The following is a 20,641-nucleotide window of genomic DNA, read 5'->3' on the forward strand; positions in this document are numbered from 1 at the left end:
CGCGCTTCACCGCCTCAAGGTACCGGTGCAGTTGTGTAAGCTTCTAGAAAGCTATTTTGATGGTAGGATTCTACTGTATGACACAGAGGAGGGGCAGAAAAGTGTTCGAATTACCGCGGGAGTACCTCAAGGTTCAATCCTGGGCCCGCTGTTATGGAATGCGATGTACGATGACGTACTGAGGCTGCCCCTTCCGACGGGTGTTAAGATTGTTGGCTTCGCCGACGATATCACCCTAGTGGTCTATGGTGAATCGATGGAGGAAGTAGAGTTGACAGCAGCGCACTCTATTTCCCTGGTTGAGGAATGGATGAAGTCTAGGAAACTAGGACTGGCCCGTCACAAGACTGAGGTGGTGGTGGTCAACAACCGCAAGTCCGGGCGCTTATCTCGGTAGGTGATTGCACCATAGAGTCCAAGCGATCCCTTAGGCATCTTGGGGTAATGATCGATGACAAGCTGAGCTTCGCTAGCCACGTTGAATATGCCTGTAAAAGGGCATCTACGGCTATAGCGGCGCTTTCGAGGATGATGTCTAACAGCTCTGCTGTAATTGCCAGCAAACGCAAGCTGCTGGCAAGCGTGGCGCTATCCATACTAAGGTATGGAGGACCAATCTGGTCAAAAGCGCTTAGAACGAACAGAAACCTAAAGCGGTTGGAAAGCACGTACAGGATAATGTGCTTAAGAGTAGCAAGTGCATACCGGACGGTATCTAAAGAGGCCGTGTGCATCATAGCCGGGATGACGCCCATCGGGCTCATCATCAAGGAAGATGTTCAATGCTTCAACCAAAGGGGTACCAGAGGAGTCCGCGACACGTGTAAAGAGGAAACGCTCAGAAGCTGGCAGCAGGAATGGGATAACTCCACTAAGGGTAGATGGACCCATCGACTAATACCAAATGTGTCAGATTGGTACGGTAGAAGCCATGGGGAAGTGAACTTCCACCTGACGCAGTTTCTGTCAGGACATGGTTGCTATAGACAGTACCTGCATAGGTTCGGGCACTCAGAATCTCCTGCGTGCCCCAATTGTGCTGGTGTAGAGGAAACAGCGGAGCATGTCGTGTTCGATTGCCCCCGTTTCATTGTTGTGAGAGGTCGCATGCTCACTACATGCGGAGGGGACACGTCCCCCGACAATATTATAGAGAGAATGTGTGCGGATGCCGAGTGCTGGAATGCAGTAACTACGGCTGTCACTCACATTATGTTAGAATTGCAGCGTCTATGGCGCGCCGACCAAGAGTTGGCTGCAGAGGATTAGCCCTGCCGAGGCTGGTCCCTTGTAACATTGTTTAAGACGGCTAGGAGAAGCAGTTTGCCTAGGCTACTTCTGCTACACGTGTTGTGCTATATGCACTGGTCCCTTCCCGAAGAAATACCGTAAGGTGGTTCCGGGGAGATGAGGGTCTGAGTCCAAGGGTCATGTCGATGCACTGTTCACCACTTGAGCAATTCTAAATGAATTGCTCATGCACAGTGCATAGGCTGGTTTTAGCGGGTCGTCGTTGGTGCGTCATCCCCGCATTCCCTGAGTTATCTTCTCAGGGGATCTGTTTGCAGATTTCCCCCTTGTAAAAAACAAAAAAAAAAAAAACACTAAAATAAGGAAGAACTGTCAACGATGTAAGATTGATCAAGCTGATCCACGCCCACCGATCATGGCCGACCTTCCGACTGCCCGGCTTGCAGCGTATTCACCGCCGTTCACACACACAGGCCTCGACTTCTTCGGACCCTATGAGGTCGCCGTAGGACGGCGAATTGAAAAACGATGGGGAATGCTCGCTACGTGCCTGACAGTTCGGGCGATTCATATAGAAGTTGTACATTCCTTAACCACTGATTCCTGCATAATAGCGATACGCAACTTCATTGCACGTCGCGGCACGCCCAGCGTATTCTACTCTGATAGGGGGACAAATTTCGTCGGAGCGGCTCGCCAACTTAAAGAAGCCGCCGCAGCAGTTAACGTAGATGAAGTAATGAGGGAATTCGTCACCGTCGATACAACCTGGTCGTTCAACCCGCCTCTCGCACCACACATGGGTGGCAGTTGGGAACGACTGATAGGCAGCGTAAAGCGAAATCTTCAGTCTATCAATCCGCCACGAAATCCAACCGAAGAGGTGCTGCGGAACTTACTGATTGAAGTTGAAAATATTATCAACTCCAGGCCGTTAACCCATGTTCCGATTAACGATGACTGCGCTCCCGCTTTAACTCCGAACCATTTCTTGCTTGGCTCTTCAAATGGAATCAAGCCATTCTCCACTATCGACAGGGCTGGTAGCAAGAATTAGTACCGAAAAAAGTTATTTTAGTGACCAAATTTGAGAAATAAGTGACTAAAAAGTGACTTTCTATTCTAGAAAAAGTGACTAAAAGTGACTTGAAAAGCAAGCCGTAATCAATTTTATTTCAATTCTAGTATACTGTTTTACGATCAATATCAATCATGATAGGGAATATTCCATATGATCTGCTAGGTCTAGTAGATCTAGTTGAGTACCATATTTGGTCATTTTTATTGTGCTTCCAAATTTACAAGATATCGCCTAGATTTTTTTCAAACAGGGTAGTTTACATTTACGTAAATAATCCTTTTTAGTAGATTTTCGATATTTTCAAAATGTTGTGTCTTTTATATTACCAAAGTATTTCATATTGTAAATTTTAATAAGAATTTGGAACATTTGTAAAATTAAAATTTTTGTCATTTCACATTTCCATTTAAACTCCAGCTCTTCTACCTAATAAGGTCAATATTTCGATATTTCAAATAAAAAATGATGACAGAAGATCGAGTTTGATTGGAATACTGCTTAAATCGCGTCCTTTAAACGCCGACTAAGGAAGACATTTTCCATCAGTAAGTTTAATGGAAGGTATTCACATTCTAAGACTTCCTCGTAAAATTACGTTTAGTAACTTTTCGTTTTGCCGTAAATTATATACCTTCATGTATTCAATCTGTTTTTTTTTAAGAAAAACCACGAACCAAAAAAAAATAAAATAAAAAAAATCATATTTTTTGTGTAAAATTTTGAAAAATTTACGAGGAATTTCTAAAAAAAATCCTAGTGTAATTTCTGATAAAACTTGTATGAGTTATAATGATGAATACCTACAAGGATAACTGAAAATTCTCTTGAATTCTTGATGAATATATTTCTTGATAAATTGCTATGATAATAAAAGCATATTAATCCATCAATGGTCGGAGCAATAACTGTAATAATTGCTGTAGTATTAACCTGAGACGAGACTCGCGAAGACGGTCTTCTTTTTCTGTGATTACTGAGTTTTTTCTTATTCCACTTTGTGTTTATATCAATTATGCGCATGCTGTTCAAATCCTCACATGAACCTCTCAGCAAAAAATGATTGAGTTTGCATCACATCGAATCATAAATAGCCGTTTGAGTGAAATTTCATGCCAGCAAACGTAGCAGACATTCGAAATAATTGATCTTCTGCTTAGATTTATCAGCAACTTTGGAAAAAACTGCTCCGCTGACTGCGGTTTTTAATAACAGTTTACTTTGAACACAATACTTTTCACTTTTTCAGCCATACAGTCACCCCACAGTTATGGATCAACTAAGGGTCATTTTTCAGAACAAAATATGATTAAAAAATATGGTGACGATGTACAGAACAAAATTACCTCCCTAGCACTGCGGAATATAGTTGTTTTTGAGAAAACACCTCAAAATTTGCGATTATTTACCAAAAAGTGTCGATTTAAATAGAAATTCCAAACAATGTCCACCCCACAGATGTGGATCAGTGGAAGAGGAGGATCCGTATTATGGATCAAATCGACTCATATTATGGATCAAAACACTATAACAGCAATTTATCTGCGAGGAAAACGAATGGTGTGTTGGTAAAAGCATACATTTTGGCGTTTCTTTTGGAATCGTCTTATCTTTGATTCATAACTGTGGTATGGGTTTCAATGCCCCACAGTTATGAATCAACGCTTCTGGCAATACGATTGACATTTTATTTCCTACAAACGGAATTAATATATTTAAGCATATTTGAATTGATTGCGAAGCTGTACAGATGTATGGTTCACGTAGATAAAATGCGTTCTGCGAAATTGCACCTGTATTTGATGAGATATTTCCGTTTTGATCCAACTCTGATCCATATATGTGTGCTATCCATAACTGTGGGGTGACTGTAAAATCGGTGGGCTGCATTTGACGTTTCGTGAGAGGGGAATATGGGCTGCATATGACGTTGATATTTTTCCTCTTCGCGAGTCTCTCTCAGGTATTAACTAGTGTGGAACCTTGAATTAAATTTTAAAGAATCTATGCAGGTCTTGTATTTGAAAAAATATCAGTGAATTGTTTGAGCCGCAGTAATAATATTTTGAAGTAATGCTGGACAAATTTCTAGAGGAATCTAATGAGGAATCCCAGATGCAATTCATCGAGCAATTCTTGGAAAAGATTTTATCCAATAATATCTTAAGTAAGTTTTGAGAAATTCCGGAGAGTAATTATGGATGAGTTTTTGAGAGAATCCTCATAAAAAGGCCTGGATTAAATGAAAAATGCGTAGGTATTGTAGGGTTTCTTGTAAAAATGTCGATTTTTTTCGAAACCTTTGGGTAAAAACTTCTGTAGGGCATGCGGGAAGATCCCTGGAAGTAGCGATTGAAGAATCTGTGAAAGAATCAGTGATCTGGAGGAAATACTGAGATTTTTTCTTCAGAATAATCTCTGTGAAAATTACTGGAGGTAGTAGCGTGGGAATGCTCTAAAATTTTTAGTATAAAATGGAGAAGAAATTCCTCTGAGCTTCTATTGAAAAATTGCTGGTGGCATTCCTGGTGGAGTTCTTGAAAGTATTCCAGAAGGAATCTCTGGATAAATAGTTACGAAATAGTCTCTGAAGGTTTCTCTGGAGCCTCTAGAATGTTACATCAGAATTCATTGCAAGCAGATTAACCATCTATTTCCGACGACTTTAATCGACAGTTGGCCGATTCAAAATTTTCTCCCGAAAAATTAGCTCAAAATAGTTGAAAAAAGTGACTTTTTGACGAAAAAAGTGACTTTAGTTGAAATGGCTTCAAAAAAGAGACTTTAAAGTGACTGGCCTCAAAAAAGTGACCAAGTCACTAAAAAGTTACTCGCTACCAGCCTTGACTATCGACGAGAGCAGTTCCGCTATCCGACAAAACATCCTAGCTTCGCAGATGTTAGCCAACACGTTCTGGAAGCGTTGGCTAAGTGACTATCTGCCGGAAATCACCAAGCGGTCTAAGTGGTTCGTTCGAACCAATCCAGTTGCCGTAGGTGATGTGGTTGTGATAGCAGACCCCAAACTACCCCGTAATTGCTGGCCTAAGGGGAAAATCATCGAAGTTCATCCGGGTAAAGATGGAGAAATTCGTTCAGCCACGGTACGAACATCCACTGGAGTGTACATTCGGGCGGTCACCAAACTTGCGGTTCTGGACGTTAGGCGCGATGGATGTAAGCCAGCCTGAACACTGGCGTACCTGGGGGGAGTGTGAACTGTCCTATTGAACAGTGCGCGCCCATTATGTTTCTGCCTCAGTAACAGCTATACCGTTGCTATTCTGGCGACACTGGATTGGAGTGACAGAGCTACCGCCTGTCACAAGCGTGAGTCAGAATTAAAACAAATGAAGAAAGAAGTGAATTGCCAAGTTATTGAAAGTTTACAATCTAGTTTACTAGCTAAAATATTTTATAAATCTTAGTGAACTATATGAAATTGAAAGGTAATCCTATGAATTATGAACTTATACAAACTGCTGATAAATTAATGCTATTTAGACTAAGACTATTGACGACACGAACTTACGTAATCAGCACACCGAGACTGTTAACCTATATCTAATCTTGTATCGAATCCGGTAAGCTATGCAAATCTATAGAATTTCTTCCTAAATCTAAATAACTAAATAATGAACTATTATAGCTTACCCACTAAAAACCAACAAGGTTGACCCAATCACCGGAGCTAAAATACGATAGGGAAACTAAACGTAAGTTGACTATTTACTATTCTAATGTGGATTTCATTGCCTGAATCAGTGAATCTAAAACTATTTATACTACAACTATGCGCTAAATCGAGTTATTAACAATTCCGTTCTTAAACTTTGTGTTATTCCATGCAGGGAATTTATAAACTCCCAATAAAAGAGCCGTGAATACAAATTGCTCTGGAGCTTACAGATTCGAAAAATCCCCCTATCAGTCCGGTAAAACGCTAGTCGAAGCGAATTTCGACAATGATGTTCGCGTCGAATCCGGTTGGTACAAGAAAGCGTGGAGCACAGCGAGCGAGGTGGTTTGATCAAGTGCAACAAGATCTGGAGAGCGTGGGTTGAAATCGAAGTTGGAGGGACAAAGCCATATACCGTGACATGCTCTATTACCGTGAGGTTAAAAAAATTCAAGTTTCAATCGATCAGATAAAAATAACGTATGATTATGTTCAAGTCTTTTATGTTTTATATAGTAGACCGTTTTATATACTTTGCATAAAAAATATGATTTGAACCATTTTGAAAATTTTAACCATAGTTACAGTTGATGTTGTTAAACATACCAGTGTTCCAAATACCGTGCATCTGACCCCGACTGCTGAGTCACATTTTGAAACATCTCTCAATTGAACGAACGAAGCGCATCAAAAATAAAACTTTTGTATCGAAGAACGTATTGAGATTTGCATGATGGATTCGGGAAATAAAATATATATTTCACTTCGCCATTTTGGAACTATAACTGAAACACGGTATTTGGCAACCGTGCCCTAATACCGTGTATTGGCACCAGGCGATTACATTCTAACATTATTTTTGCTTGTTTGTGTGTGCAACTTTAGTTTAAGTTTGTCATGGCTTTCTAAATACTACTTAATGTGCTAACGTTTGTGACAATCATTTAGAAAAATAAATAATATAATATGCTAGAAATCCACATAATTCCCAAATACACGGTATTAGGCAATACACGGAATTAGAGCAGGTCACGGTACCGAATAAATTGACGTAAAATCGTTAACGCCAATTTATTCGGTCTAACTAACTGATTAATGTAACACCAAGTAAATAAAATTCCAAGTGATGTAACACCAAGGAAATAACTATGGGAGCACGCGAGGAGGACGAAAGACTCCTGCCTCCAGATCTCCAAGAGAAACGGAGGAACGGAGGAGGAAGTATTACCGGAGGAGTGGATGGAATGTCGTGTGTTCTATCTACAAAAAGGGCGACAAGTTGGATTGCGCCAATTATCGTGCGATCACAATTTTGAGCGCCGCCTACAAGGGATACTCCCAAATTTTATGCCATCGTCTATCACCAATGGCTAGAGAATTCGTTGGGCAATATCAGGCGAGATTTATGGGCGAACGAGCTACGAGATCCGCTATGGCAGGTCATGCACGAATACGATTTTCCGGACAAACTGATAAGATTGATCAAGGCGAGGATTGTGCGAGTGCGTAGTTCGAGTACCAGGGACACTCTCGAATCTCTTCGAATCTTGCAGAGAGTTACGGCAAGGTTTGCGTTAGAGGGTGTGATAAGAGCAGGGACACAAGTGATGCGATCTTCAGGAAGTCCGTCCGGCTATTTGATTTCGCCGACGATATTGATATTGTAGTACTCTTCGATCGTGTAAAATTCGCCATTACGAAGTTAGCCATCTACAAGACGCTGATTAGACCGGTGCTCCACTATGAGCACGAAACATGGACCCTACCTGCAGAGGATCAACGCGCCCTTGGTGTTTTCGAACGGAAGGTGTTGCGGGCCATCTACGGCGGAGTGCAGATGGAAGACGGAACGTAGAGAAGGCAGATGAACTATGAATGGCACCAGCTGATGGGAAAACCAACCATCGTCAACCTCACAAAAATTGGGAGGTTACGATGGGCCGGGCATGTACTCAGAAATGTTAGTTGATGGAACAGGAAGTTGAGAACAGAGGCTGATTAGTGTTTGCATCGCTGCCGAAAGACTTGAGAAGCATTTTCGAAATTCATGGGCGATTGCAACGCAATCGGTAACACGTTTAGCATTTCGAGGTTTTATACAAAAGTCTGTTATTACCAACCGATACAACATGATGTGCCAGTATCATACGAAGTCTAGGCACACGGTTAGTGACCACTGCTTACACCCGCTATAGACACGGCTTAACTTGGCTAGGACTGTCAACTGGTTGGCGTTTATCCTGTCTCACATAACTCCAGGAAGTCCTCCAGAAGGATGCGAGTTTCTGCAATCAAGTGGTTTGTGTCGAGTACGAGGAATTTGGGATATTTTGGACAGGGCATGTAATCAGAATGGCAGAGAATCCCGCAAATATGATGTTCGCTTCTAAACTGACAGTACAAGTAGGAAAGCCGGCTAGGGTTGTAAGAGGCAGCCAAGCGAGAGTTGTGGAGCGGAATGGTTGATGTAATTACAATGGTCTACTAATAATACAGTTAACTCTCCCTTACTCGATATTCCGTATCTCGATATCGAGTAAGAGAACCATAGTAAAAGTTGGTTTTCATGGCTAACTCGATGGTCCCTTGGATCGAATTTGCACTGGATTTGTGTTCTGTAACTCAATACCTCCCTAACTCGATGGTCCCTTCAATATCGAGTAAGGGAGAGATGACTGTACTACCACAATCATACTCACGATTTTTCCCAGCTATCGACTTCGGTTGCATTCCTTCTTTTTGCTGGAACCGTCTCCTTGTACATTGCCTTCAAAATAGCCATGGCATTGCTTTGAATATCGTAATTAAACATCATTTTCAGCGCCAATGGATATTCTTCCATGGTTGCGTCCATATTATATTCATGAAGCTAAAATGTTAAAAGTTTTTTAAAGATCGTATAGACTTGTCCTTCTAACTTATTCATACATACCGTCGCAACTATATCACTATCGCCCGACTGTACATACAAAAATTCATCAACCGCGTCGGACAACAGTCGGGACCTTCGGCTCGCCATACTTTCGCTATCGAACCGGACCCGACCTCGCTTCTTTTCTCGGTTTCTTTGAGTCTCGACATTCGGTTCGTTATCCTGGCCAACCGCCTGCCTAAGACCGTCGATGGCCATATCCTGTAGATTTCGTTGCAGCGGAACAGCCGTATTGTACCGAGGGCTTTCGCGAATACCACTGCCGTGCAAATTATCGACGCTGCCGCCAAAATTGTGGATGAATCGTCCCATATTTTGAGTCGGCGAAAGAAGCTGCTCCGTTTCAGCACTTAAGTCAATGTGTTCAGCGGGTTCGCATGGGACGCTGTTGACGGATTCGGTTTCTTCTTTGAGTGCTGCAGCGTATACTACTGCTGAGCATCCCTTGGCCAGTGGTGGACCAATATTCAGCGTATTAAGACCAAGTTCTTCGTCTAGGCGTTTTTCGATATCTTGTTCACCGGCTTTGGTTTGAAATTTGGATACAGCGTTCTGGAAAATAGAAAATATTTACTTTGTAGTACTAGATTGCTGATTGACTATCCACCGGTGTAATGAATTCACTCGGTCCAAGAATTGCGACACTAGAGCGGGGTCAGAACACGTGGAGAGCATACGGTAGCGTGCCCGTAAAGTACGAAATAAATTCTGAATACGAAAAAACTAACTAACCCGAATCTCCCAGCATACGGCTTCCAGTTCATCATCCTTGGTAAGCATCCCATCTCCAGAGGCCAGGCTCACTCCCACTAATGCGAAAAAAGGCGTCGAATCTCCAAACATCAATCTGAAATGAATGTAAAGATACCTATGATTAATCCGTTCTTTTGCGAAACACATTCATTTCATACCGCTTAGCAGCCTGCTGCCGGAGCTCGGCCGAGATTGGATTGGTGACCCGGTTGAGCACATTGTCCACAAACAAACGGCGCGCCTGGCTTCCGAAGCGCAGGAAACTGTTGGTCCGGAGATGATTCTGGTTCAGAAGTTCCGGCCGTTTGAGCGCTCCGCCAGCTTTCAGTTCGCTGGGAATGCCCCGGTTGCGACCGTTGTCCAAAATGTTGACGTGAATGTCTCGCTTGAAGTAGCTCTGAACCAACAATCGACCATGTTTGTAAATTCGCGTCGTCAGCAGCCGAAACGACATTTTCTTTTTGCGTAATTTTCAACCTCTCACCTCTCCCTTTGGGCAGGCTTTTCTATCAAGTTCGTCGCACGCTTTGAAATCGTTTTTTTTCGCACTGCAGATGTAACCTTCACATGAAAGGGCATCGGAAATTAAAAGTTCTATCACCGTTTTCGCTAATTAGCAACTTAATTGGCACTTACCGGATAGAATTCGCTGCTTTTCCGATAGAAATAAATTCCTCTACAACTTTTCAAGCAAGTTCGAGAATTTTTCTCTGTTTTTGTTTTCGTTCGAACGACAGCAGCTGTTCTTACTCATTGCCCCACTGCCAATAAAATGACTGCGAGCTGATCGGGTGACCAGCAGAGCTGTTTTCTATTCAGCACGGGTCACACTAATTGCCTACACGTAGAGTGCCTGTAAAGATCCACTCTGCCATCCACGGAGCCTCAAATCGACATCAATAGGGTCCTAAAGGCCTGCCCCAATTTTAATGCCAAACGCTTAAGTTTAGGCTAAACACACATGTTTACTCAATTTTTTAATGTTTTTCTTTTGTTTAAGTTCAAAAAACATTTTTTTAGATTTTGTCACACTCTTTGGCTTAAACTCAAATTTTGGGTGTATTTTGCTTTCCGTGTCCCTTCTAAAATGTCAGATAGGAACAACCCCAGTGTTAAAACTAAAAGCCCTGTGGTGTTTTTGTCGATTAGACGAACGTCAAACATGATCATAAGTGTCAAGGTTCATTTATGGACCAAATTTTTAAATTAATGTTTAAATATGATGTAGCCGTTATTTGAACGGGAAAAATTGCTAAAATAGTTGCAGTAACATGATCTTTTGTGTCATTAAATAAAAACAAGATTTCATTAAACATTTTAGGACCCAATTTGATCCAGGGTGGGTGTATGTCTGTCAAATACAAGCAAAGCTCGCCTAAGGGTTCATTCATTTATTTCATAACGCTGAAATTGGCCATTTTGGACACCCACCCACCCCCTTGTAACGCTTTTTGTATGAATGTTATTAAGTTTTTGTATGAGCCGTAACATCGCTAGGACACCCACCCACCCCCTCTAGCGTTATGAAATTTGTGAATGGGCCCTAACAATCATCTCTCTGGCGGGCCGGCCCAAACAGCATCATTTCTCACGCAGGTCGGCCCAAAGGGCTTATTCACAATTTTCAAAACGCTATAGGGTGGGTGTCCTGCTGATGTTACGGCTCTTACAAAATTTTGCAGAATATTCATACATAAAGCCAAGTACGGACCTGAAACGTAAATCACTCAAGTAAAATTTCTCCTTTTTACCAAAGTAATTTTGACAGCTGATTCAGTATGAGCGAAATGTCACTTTTACTTGCGGAATAATTGAGCGGCACATTTTTCCGTTCGGAAAAGTGACAGCTCCCTTTGATTTGTACGGCAGGCGTTACCGACGTTATGAAATCAGCTCTACTTCTCAGCTGCGTACAGCTCAAGTAATTTCGATAGCGGAATCATTCCTTGATCGTTTCTTGTCCTATCCTTTTGCACAGTACTTATGATCAGCGTACCGGCCATAAAGTGTTACGAGGGGGTGGGTGGGTGTCAAAAATGGCCATTTTCAGCGTTATGAAATATGTGAATGAACCCAAACAGCACAGGTCGGAACGCGAGCCATGCCAGGCAGCAAATGCTGATGCAACACTCAAACAGCGGGATGCCTAGCAGCGTTGTGAGCCAAACGAATACACCCACAAAACATGAACGGTAGGTGCACCTCGTTGCGTATTGTTCTACCCTGATAAAAAATACAATACAAAAACTATATAACGTTTTGAAACAGAACCATTCAAAACATTGGAAATACAATATGTTGAGCAGTACAACTTGGAAGCGAAGTAAAACAGCGTTTAGAGCAAAGAAATACACGTCTATATTTGAAAAAGTTTACAACTCAAGTGAAAAATCTTTAACAGTCAACCGTTGCTATAGTTACCACCTGAAATCTAGGTTGCTGCGATATGCAACTCGTAATCCTATCTACAAACTAGAAACCATCATTGAAATCATCATCATTTCTACACTCCTCCTTGATGTTTCAAATTTACAATGCTTTGCCTTTCAGTTTGTATACACCATTTATCTTAGTGCCTACCAGAACAATCCTTTTATCTTTTTGTACAAAACAGTCAGATGATCCAAACTCAACTCTAGCACCTGATTTTGTAACCATACTAACAGAAATTAGATTATTGTTCAATCCAGGGACATAAAGAACGTCTTTCAGTCTGACTTCGGTTGCTTTGCCATCGTCTCCAACGCCAATAATGATACAATGCCCGATTCCAGATGACTCCAGCTCTTTTCCGTCCGCAAGCTTTATCACATCCTTCTGGCTTTTGATACTTGTGAAAAACTTCCTATCTGATGTCATATGACATGATGCGCCAGAATCTATTATCCATTGATGGTCCACGTGTGTGTGCTCAACTGCAGAAAAACAAACCGATCGCCCAGTCTCCTCCTGAACTGCTACCTTCGCATTCGATACCTTTTTATTAAATCGTTCATCCATTAGTTGTTCTCTCGCAAGTCTCGATAGATATTCTTGGCATCCTTTTCGTATATGGCCAGGCTTACCACATTCGAAGCAAACACGATGGTCACTTGGCAACCCTGGAATCCTTCGGTCTTGATGATGAAACACTTTCATTCCCGCTTTCATTGCCTTCTCATCCTTACTCGTGAACTTCTGTTGGCGTTTGTAGAATTCGTTCAATAGCTTCGATTTCAACGATTTCATAGAATATCCCCCATCCAGTCCTTCCATCACTGTGAGGAAACCGTCGTACGATTCCGGCAAGCTTGCCAATATAAAACTACCTTTCAACTCGTCCGCTATTTCACAGCCAACTTCCGCCAGCTTGTCGAACATTGCATCCATTGCAATCAGATGCTCTTCGACATTTCCGTCCTCTTCTAATTCCAAACGGCTCATGCGCTTCAAAAGTCCTACCCTACCTGCCGACGTTTGCTTCACATGATAGTCCTTCAGGGTGTCCCACGATTCTTTGGCTGTTGCAGCATTCTTGATTAATTGCAACTGACTACTCTCAACCAAATACCCGATAGTAGCTGCAGCACGCTCATCCTTATCGATCCATGCTTCTGTCCGTTCGGATCTCGGGGGAAGATCATTCGCGATAACACGCCACAGTCCTTCTCTGATGAGAATCTGCTTGGTCCTTTCTTTCCACAGATCATAATTATCAAAATTCAAACGAACAGCTCCCGTCTTCAAGTCCATGTCCATTTTGATAACTCCACTTGAATCCTGATCTGAATTTCTGTATCAGTCGAAAATCACTGTCAGCAAAAAACTTTTTCTTACACAGTTTTTACTCCGCTGGGCTCATAACCTGTTGAGCAGTACAACTTGGAAGCGAAGTAAAACAGCGTTTAGAGCTAAGAAATACACGTCTATATTTGAAAAAGTTTACAACTCAAGTGAAAAATCTTTAACACTCAACCGTTGCTATAGTTACCACCTGAAATCTAGGTTGCTGCGATATGCAACTCGTAATCCTATCTACAAACTAGAAACCATCATTGAAATCATAATCATTTCTACACAATACAGTATATTGTAAAATGACAATACAATTACAGTACAATATATTGTTTTGAACAGTTCACTGTATGGTATATGAGATTTTTCCAATATAATGTATGGTAATCTATGGGTTGTTAAGTATCGTAACAATACAAATACCGTACACCCACGCTAATTTGAACGGTACCTCATGCAAACCATCGGGGTTCATTTTTAATTTGAACATCTAGTCACCCTAGAAACGTGTTTTTGATTACCTCTTTCACTGTTTTGTTTTGACTCCGTTCCGTTCCACAGCGTTCCATCTCACTTCACTCCGTTCCATGAGCTAAATGACGTTTGAACCATTTTTAATTTGAACGATGTGCAAATTAGTGGGGTACAGATTAAAAAGTGTTCAGATAAAATGTGGTTAAACCAACGGGGGTACCCGGTATTGATATTTTCTCCAAAATTTGAACTGACATTTCTTTTCAACTGCGTACTGCGATCAGAAAAAAGAGCATTCTTGATCGATTCCTTGCAGAAATTTCCCATGCATCAAGATAGCCTGAGAAATTACTTGTCAGCAGCAAATCAGGCTTAACGGGTAAAAGCGGTTTCTGTCACATGATGGGTATTTTTTTACCCTTTTTATGAATCTCGCTTGCGGCATAAAAAGGGTAAAAAGTTACCTGCGCACAACACAGCTGCATCTATGGAATGTTTTCTTTAACTATTTTTTCATCCATAAATGAGTTTTCAAAATTCACCCATTTTTTGACAGAAGTGTGTGCTATTTGAGAATGGGTAAATATTCACCCATTGAAGGGTATTGGGTCCTAAAATTTTTAATGAAACCTTGTTTTTATTCAATAACACGAAAGAGCATCTTACTGCAACTACTTAAGCAATTTTTCTCGCTCGAATAACGGCTATATCATGTTTAAACTTTAATTTAAAAATTGGGTCCATAAATGAACCTTGACACTTAAGATCATGTTTGACGTTCGCTTAGTCGACAAAAACACCACAGGGGTTTTAGTTTTAACACTGGGGTTGTTCCTATCTGACATTTCGAAAGGGACACGGAAAACAAAATACACCCAAAATTTGAGTTTAAGCTAAGGGGTGTGACAAAATCTAAAAAAATGTTTTTTGGGTTCAAACCAACGGAAAACATTAGAAAATTGAGTAAACATGTGTTATTGGCCTAAACTTAAGCGTTTGGCACTAAAATTGGGACATGGCTTTAGGACCCTATTCGCAAACCACCGTGTATGTATCTACCGGCAGTGCAACTGTTTACTGTTCAGCACGGGTTACACTAAATGTTTACGTTCTTTTGGGTTTGCTCCGACCCGATGTGGGGTATTTAGAGGTGCGGGCGAACATCAAATCAGTATTTGTGATAACATCAGTTTTGAAGTGGTAGTTGTGCAATGCTAACTTCGGCGAGCCGAAAGTTCACGAAGCAGCCGAAGATGACGTCACGTTGAGGAAACTGCGAACAAAATTTTTCGCAGCCTTGTCGTCACCATCAGCTGATCGTTTGTTTACATCTTTTTCGTGACTAATACAAGCAAACACATACTAAGAGCCGGACCTGTTATATATGACATTGGCTCCGACCGATTCGCCAGCTGTTATCGAGTGCACATATTTTTCTGTAGTATTTATAGGTATTTAATAAATTAATTAACTTCAAAATTCAAAATGAATAACTTCATTAAACAGTGCAAAACTTCTCTTAAGGTAAGTGGGTAAAATAAGCGTTTTCAGTTTATGTAATATTGTTCAGAAAACACCCTTATTATAGCTTCCTCGGATTGTTGTCCTCGGTAACGAAAGCTGCGATTTGGATTCGGCAGTTTGCAGCATCGCGTTGGCTTTCCATCTTTCCCGGACATCCGCCGGGGACTTTCTCCGGTCAACGGTCAAAGGTTCCGATTGTGTCGTGCCGGTTTTGAACGTAGCGCGGGAAGATCTGCCCCTGAAGACCGAAGTCGTCTACTATCTGCAGGAGAATCGAATCGAGTTGACCGATTTGATATGCCGGGACGAAATCGACCTGCCGGAGAATGTGGGAGGGGACACTTCCTATGTGCTGGTGGATCATCATCTTTCCAGGTATCGGGCGAATGTGGTCGGCGTGGTGGACCACAGGCCTTTCGATCAAAGTTCGATGTTGAATTATGACATTTTTAAGTGCATAGAACAAGTTGGTTCCTGTGCCAGTTTGGTATCGAAGATCGTTAGAGATTCGGGTGCCTTGCAGGAGAAGTCCAACGAAACTGTCGATCTGCTCAAGTTCCTGTACGGTGAGTAATTTTACTGTTTTTCGTCTTTTGGTTGCTCTAAAAGGCAAATACAATCGTGTAAATTATTTCTACATATTATGAGCGATTGAATGCTTTTACGTTAATCTGGGTATATCATAGGAATCTTTACGTTTAATCAAGATGAAGAACTGTGTCATCTTCAAGGCTGGTATCTATATATTAATGCAACTCCCTAAAAGTCTCTATTTCTCCCTGGGCTTGGGATTATATTTTCCAGGGAGCGATGAATTTTGATAATTGATCGCTGTTGTTAGTAGTTTTGATTAGATGTTGGGTAAATTTCAAAGCAATGGCAACCTTTTTATTACAAAATTTAGATTTTATCTTCTGACCTAAAGATTCTGGTTAAACTACTGTACTATGCAGTTGGGCTGCACTACGCTATGACTCATCAAAATTACTTTCACTTCGGGAAAATATAATTTCAAACTGGCGAGAAGATTACAGACTGAGGGTGGGTTAGGAGCACAATCAGACCCTTGAATGTGCAATGTGGGATAGTAATTGGGAATGCCATTGACGGTTTGTAATCTTCTACGAGGTTTTCGAAAACCAACAGGGCGCGTGCACCGGGTTGCGGATAGGAGCAAAGGGAGATCAATAGCATCTACCTAAAATAATAGAGCAAAAAGCCGTTCCATGATTAGGTAATGTTAAGCGATCTTCTATGGTGTTCTAGTACTATAAAATTCTTCACTCACTGGGAATTCTGGCCTTGATAATATCAATAGTGATAAAAACATAAAATAATACCTAATACTTAATAAGTACAATGTAGCTTTAATGTAGTAATAAATGAAATAAAATCAATTTTCTATACTTGACAAAGTTTTGAAGACAATCAATGAGTGAAAGAACTACCTATTAGAAAAGCCACATCAGCTAAGTCTATACATATACAAATGTTGGTCATAGGGTCATGGCGAGCATTCGATATGTATGTCTATGACTGATTCTGATCTAATAGGGGCACTAGAAGACCACGCGGACAATTTCGAAACAAATTATTTTTATACATCGGTCTTACGTTCCGAAAGGCTCAGCTATGCTGCAAAGTAATTTTATAAGTTATTCATTACTGCTGTTTAATTGTTTATAATTCTAACAAAACTACATAATTAACTCATTACTAATCACTGTTCCTATATTCTCTTTTTCTCTCCTTCTTATTTGTTGCATGATTATGAGCATCACTAATATAATGCATGAGCATGCACAATAAGAATAATTTCAGGATTGAAAGCAGTACATGGATACCTGGATAGAATAGCTTCGAAAAGGGCGCTCAAAATATAATATTTCTGGTCAGGGAAGTATTTCATCAATGGTATGTAAAATTTTTCCATTATTAACACCTAGATCACACAAACAAATGAACTAATATCAAATATTTTTTAAATATTTTTTATATAAATCAGCATCGTCAATCAGTGTAAAAACAGATAAAGTTTGTAAAGTTATCACCATCGATTAAATTGCGCTCTGTATAGTAATGTTCATTCAGTATCAAAATCTCCTAAAGCGTCGCATTGTGCCATCAGCAGCCCTTAGCATCACTCTCATATTGTTATTATTTTGTTGTTTATAAAATTTCTAGAAAGCGATCAGCATATTCTTTCTTACTTGTACAATGGCCGATCTATTTGGAATTTTAATAAGTCAAATCAAACTTCAAAACTCAAATTAAATTGCTTTCAGCACATTTACATTTTGCAGCATTAATCGCATTACTGTGTCAAGTCTTCTCCATTCCCTATACCCTACCCCAACCCTTCTTATCCTTTCCGATGGTGTTCAAGTGGTCCGCATAGACTATTACGGCCATTACCTATCCCTTACCCCGGCTTTGGACTGACTTGCGCTCTCATTGCCCCACCAAACGCTGCAAAATGAAAATGAAAATGAAACTCCCTAAAAGTCTCTATTTCTAATAGAACATCTAAGTTTAAATTTTAACCAAAATGGTTACTTGTTTTCCTCATTCTGCTTGCAGTAAATCTTGATGAAAAAGTCTTGAGAGTAAAGAGAAAACTTCAGAGACTATTGCCCAACTAATCCACAATACACAGGTTCTTCAGAAACTTCTCCTTCTAGTGAGTTATTCAGAGATTTCTTCTGGGATTGCTTCAGGGACTCCTCCAGGGATTCTTCCAAAAAACCTATAGAGATTCCTCAACAAATTCTCCCAGGGGATAATTGTAGGATTTTTTTCAGAATTTGCTCCGGGAAACAGTTAAAAACTCCTACGCTACTATATCCAGTTATTCCCAAAAGGATTACAAAAACACTCATTTTTAAGATTTTGTGCTAACGTGAGAACTATATATATGTATACAGTGGCGCGACAGTTGAGCGATGTTGCAGCGATTACTCGGATGCACAATATTCGTAAAGGGGTTCTTCCAAGAAAATCCACAAAGGTTTACTCTCGAGTTAGTCGAGGAAAACTATAAGGAACCCTTCCAAGTTTTCCCCGAGAGCGAGGAATGAGGAGTACAGAATAAGGAGTGAGGAATGAGGAATGAGGAATGCGGAGTGAGGAGCGAAGTGCGAAGAGTGAAGAGCGAGGAATGAAGAATGATGAGTGAGGAATAAGGAATGAGGAATGAGGAGTGAACAATGAGGAATGTGGAACAAAGAATAAGGATGTAGGAGTGAGAAGTGAAGATTGATAAATGAGGAAAGAGGATTAAGGAATGAGGAGTGAGGAATGAGGAATAATCAGAGAGAAATGAGGAATAAGGAATGAGGAGTGGGAATGAAGATTAAGAAATGAGGAACGAGGAATGAGTGAAAAATGAGAAATATGGATTGAGGAGTGAGGAATTTATTGATTGATTTATTTATTTTATTTCCACCATCTGGGCTTAAGGCATCTTTTCAAATATCTTTCTACATAAAATAACGAGGAATGAAGAATGCAACTGTAATTATATAACCAATCTTCTGGACTGCAGGTCCAATTGTTTTAGATACGGTAAACTTCTCCAAGGATGCAGACAAAGCTCGCCCATTAGATCACGAAATGGCAGAAGCAATAGAACAGTATATCTGCATCGAAAAAAAGGAACAAACTCGACAAGCTCTGTTCGATACATTGGTTGCGAAGCGTAGCGATGTATCCAGTCTCAACTCTCTGCAGATTTTGTCCAAAGATTTGAAAATTGCGTCGAGGGGAGGGCGAATCGTTGCCATACCTGGATATCCCATTTTGGTGCAAGAATACGTCAAACTTGAAAATGCTGCCGAAAATCTGCAAGCTTTTGCCCAGAAGACAGCTTGCAATGTAGTTGTGCTCATGGGTATGAAGGTTAACTCTGAAGATGGAAGCGTGAGGAGAGATTTGGGAATAATCAACATCACTGATTTCAGTCTGCAACAACAGGTAAAAAGAAAAAGGTTTCATCTTGTATTCTATATGTTCATATATCTTTTTGATTATTCTTCATAGATTGTTTCTGCGATAACTTCCAGTATGGTGCCTGACTTCAATGTCAAAAAACTTGAAACCATCAGTTTTCTAGACGGAAGCTTTTATGAACAGAATAATATTAAAGCTTCTAGGAAGCAGCTACTCCCTCTAGTCAATGGTGTACTCGATAATAAATGTTGATTTAATGTTTTTATGGTTTTGGTATTACAAAGATATCACAGCCAGCTTTCTTGTGTTACACAGTGTAACATAAATAATCACATTTTTGCATGCAGCTAGCGTTGGGCAAATTCGTTCATAACATCGATTTTACTAAATAGATTCACCGGTTCAAGTCTTTTGCATCAATTTTGTTAAATCGATTTGAATCATTCAAATCGAGTTTGAATTGAATTTATGCTATTTGGAATGAAACCAAATGCATTTGCATTTGATTTTAACATCTTTTAATTGAATCAGTTTCAAATTCAATAAAACAACAAATACTTAAAGCCAAATTCGGGTTCTTTTTCATCAACTCACCAAAATAAACCGAATCAAAAAACGAATGAAGATTATCGATTTACCCGATTTTAAGTGCTCCAAACATCGATTCAAAAAATCGATTAGCACACCGAGGACGACGCCTGAAAATCAGTTGGAATGCTAAATTCAACCCAAAATATCTCGACTATTCTAAGTTCGATTTGTAAAATTTTGGCACCTACAGAAATAGGCTTCTAGATACATGTCAGGTTTTGGAACTATTTTAAGGAACTACTGTTTGATTTGTAGTATTTAAAACACCGGAGCAAGTCCTAAAAAATAACCGGCAGTAATTTGTAGATAACTTTTAAAATTCACACAAATAAAGTCAAAAAAAAAAAATAACTTGAAATTTATCACGATATACTATAAATTTTTTGGTCCCTCTCCTTGGTTATGTGACCTTGCCGCGATGGGAGGGCATAATCCATTAGCCCATTAGATGGAAACAAAAGGCGTAACCTGTAGTAGTGTATCATTCATTTCAACGGAAGTTTTAAACCATCACCGAAAAGCACCAATAAACTGAAAACCATTAAGTAAACGGTGATCAAAGCTAAAGCAAAACACAAACAAATGTCCACAGTATGATTCAATTTGTCGATTTGAACCGTATAGTTTTCAAATTTAC

The 20,641-nt window shown here is 40.3% G+C and overlaps 2 protein-coding genes and 1 long non-coding RNA gene across 3 annotated transcripts in view; 2 read left to right on the forward strand and 1 right to left on the reverse strand.

The window, feature by feature from the left end:
* The window catches only part of LOC5575049, a 36,675-nt gene extending 26,204 nt beyond the window's left edge, over positions 1-10,471 (reverse strand). The window contains exons 1-5 of the mRNA XM_021849096.1: positions 10,330-10,471; positions 9,852-10,254; positions 9,673-9,787; positions 8,941-9,492; positions 8,708-8,877 (exon numbers count right to left, since the gene is read on the reverse strand). Coding sequence (XP_021704788.1) covers positions 8,708-8,877; positions 8,941-9,492; positions 9,673-9,787; positions 9,852-10,147 — 1,133 coding nt within the window. The 5' untranslated portion in view covers positions 10,148-10,254; positions 10,330-10,471. The remainder of the gene's footprint in view (positions 1-8,707; positions 8,878-8,940; positions 9,493-9,672; positions 9,788-9,851; positions 10,255-10,329) is intronic.
* On the forward strand, positions 5,632-6,687 carry LOC110677759. Its single transcript, XR_002501173.1, has 2 exons — positions 5,632-5,913; positions 5,979-6,687. It is a non-coding gene; the product is annotated as an uncharacterized LOC110677759 (long non-coding RNA).
* A 4,860-nt stretch (positions 10,472-15,331) lies between the features above and the next one.
* Positions 15,332-19,674, forward strand: LOC5575048 (exopolyphosphatase PRUNE1). The gene is made up of 4 exons (XM_001655435.2): positions 15,332-15,465; positions 15,530-16,031; positions 19,010-19,437; positions 19,504-19,674. The coding sequence occupies exons 1-4, from the start codon at positions 15,427-15,429 to the stop codon at positions 19,663-19,665; spliced, it is 1,131 nt and encodes a 376-aa protein (XP_001655485.2). The 5' UTR covers positions 15,332-15,426; the 3' UTR covers positions 19,666-19,674.
* Positions 19,675-20,641: the final 967 nt, after the last annotated feature.

Source organism: Aedes aegypti, chromosome 3, assembly GCF_002204515.2.
Source record: "Aedes aegypti strain LVP_AGWG chromosome 3, AaegL5.0 Primary Assembly, whole genome shotgun sequence".
Lineage (NCBI taxonomy): Eukaryota > Metazoa > Arthropoda > Insecta > Diptera > Culicidae > Aedes > Aedes aegypti.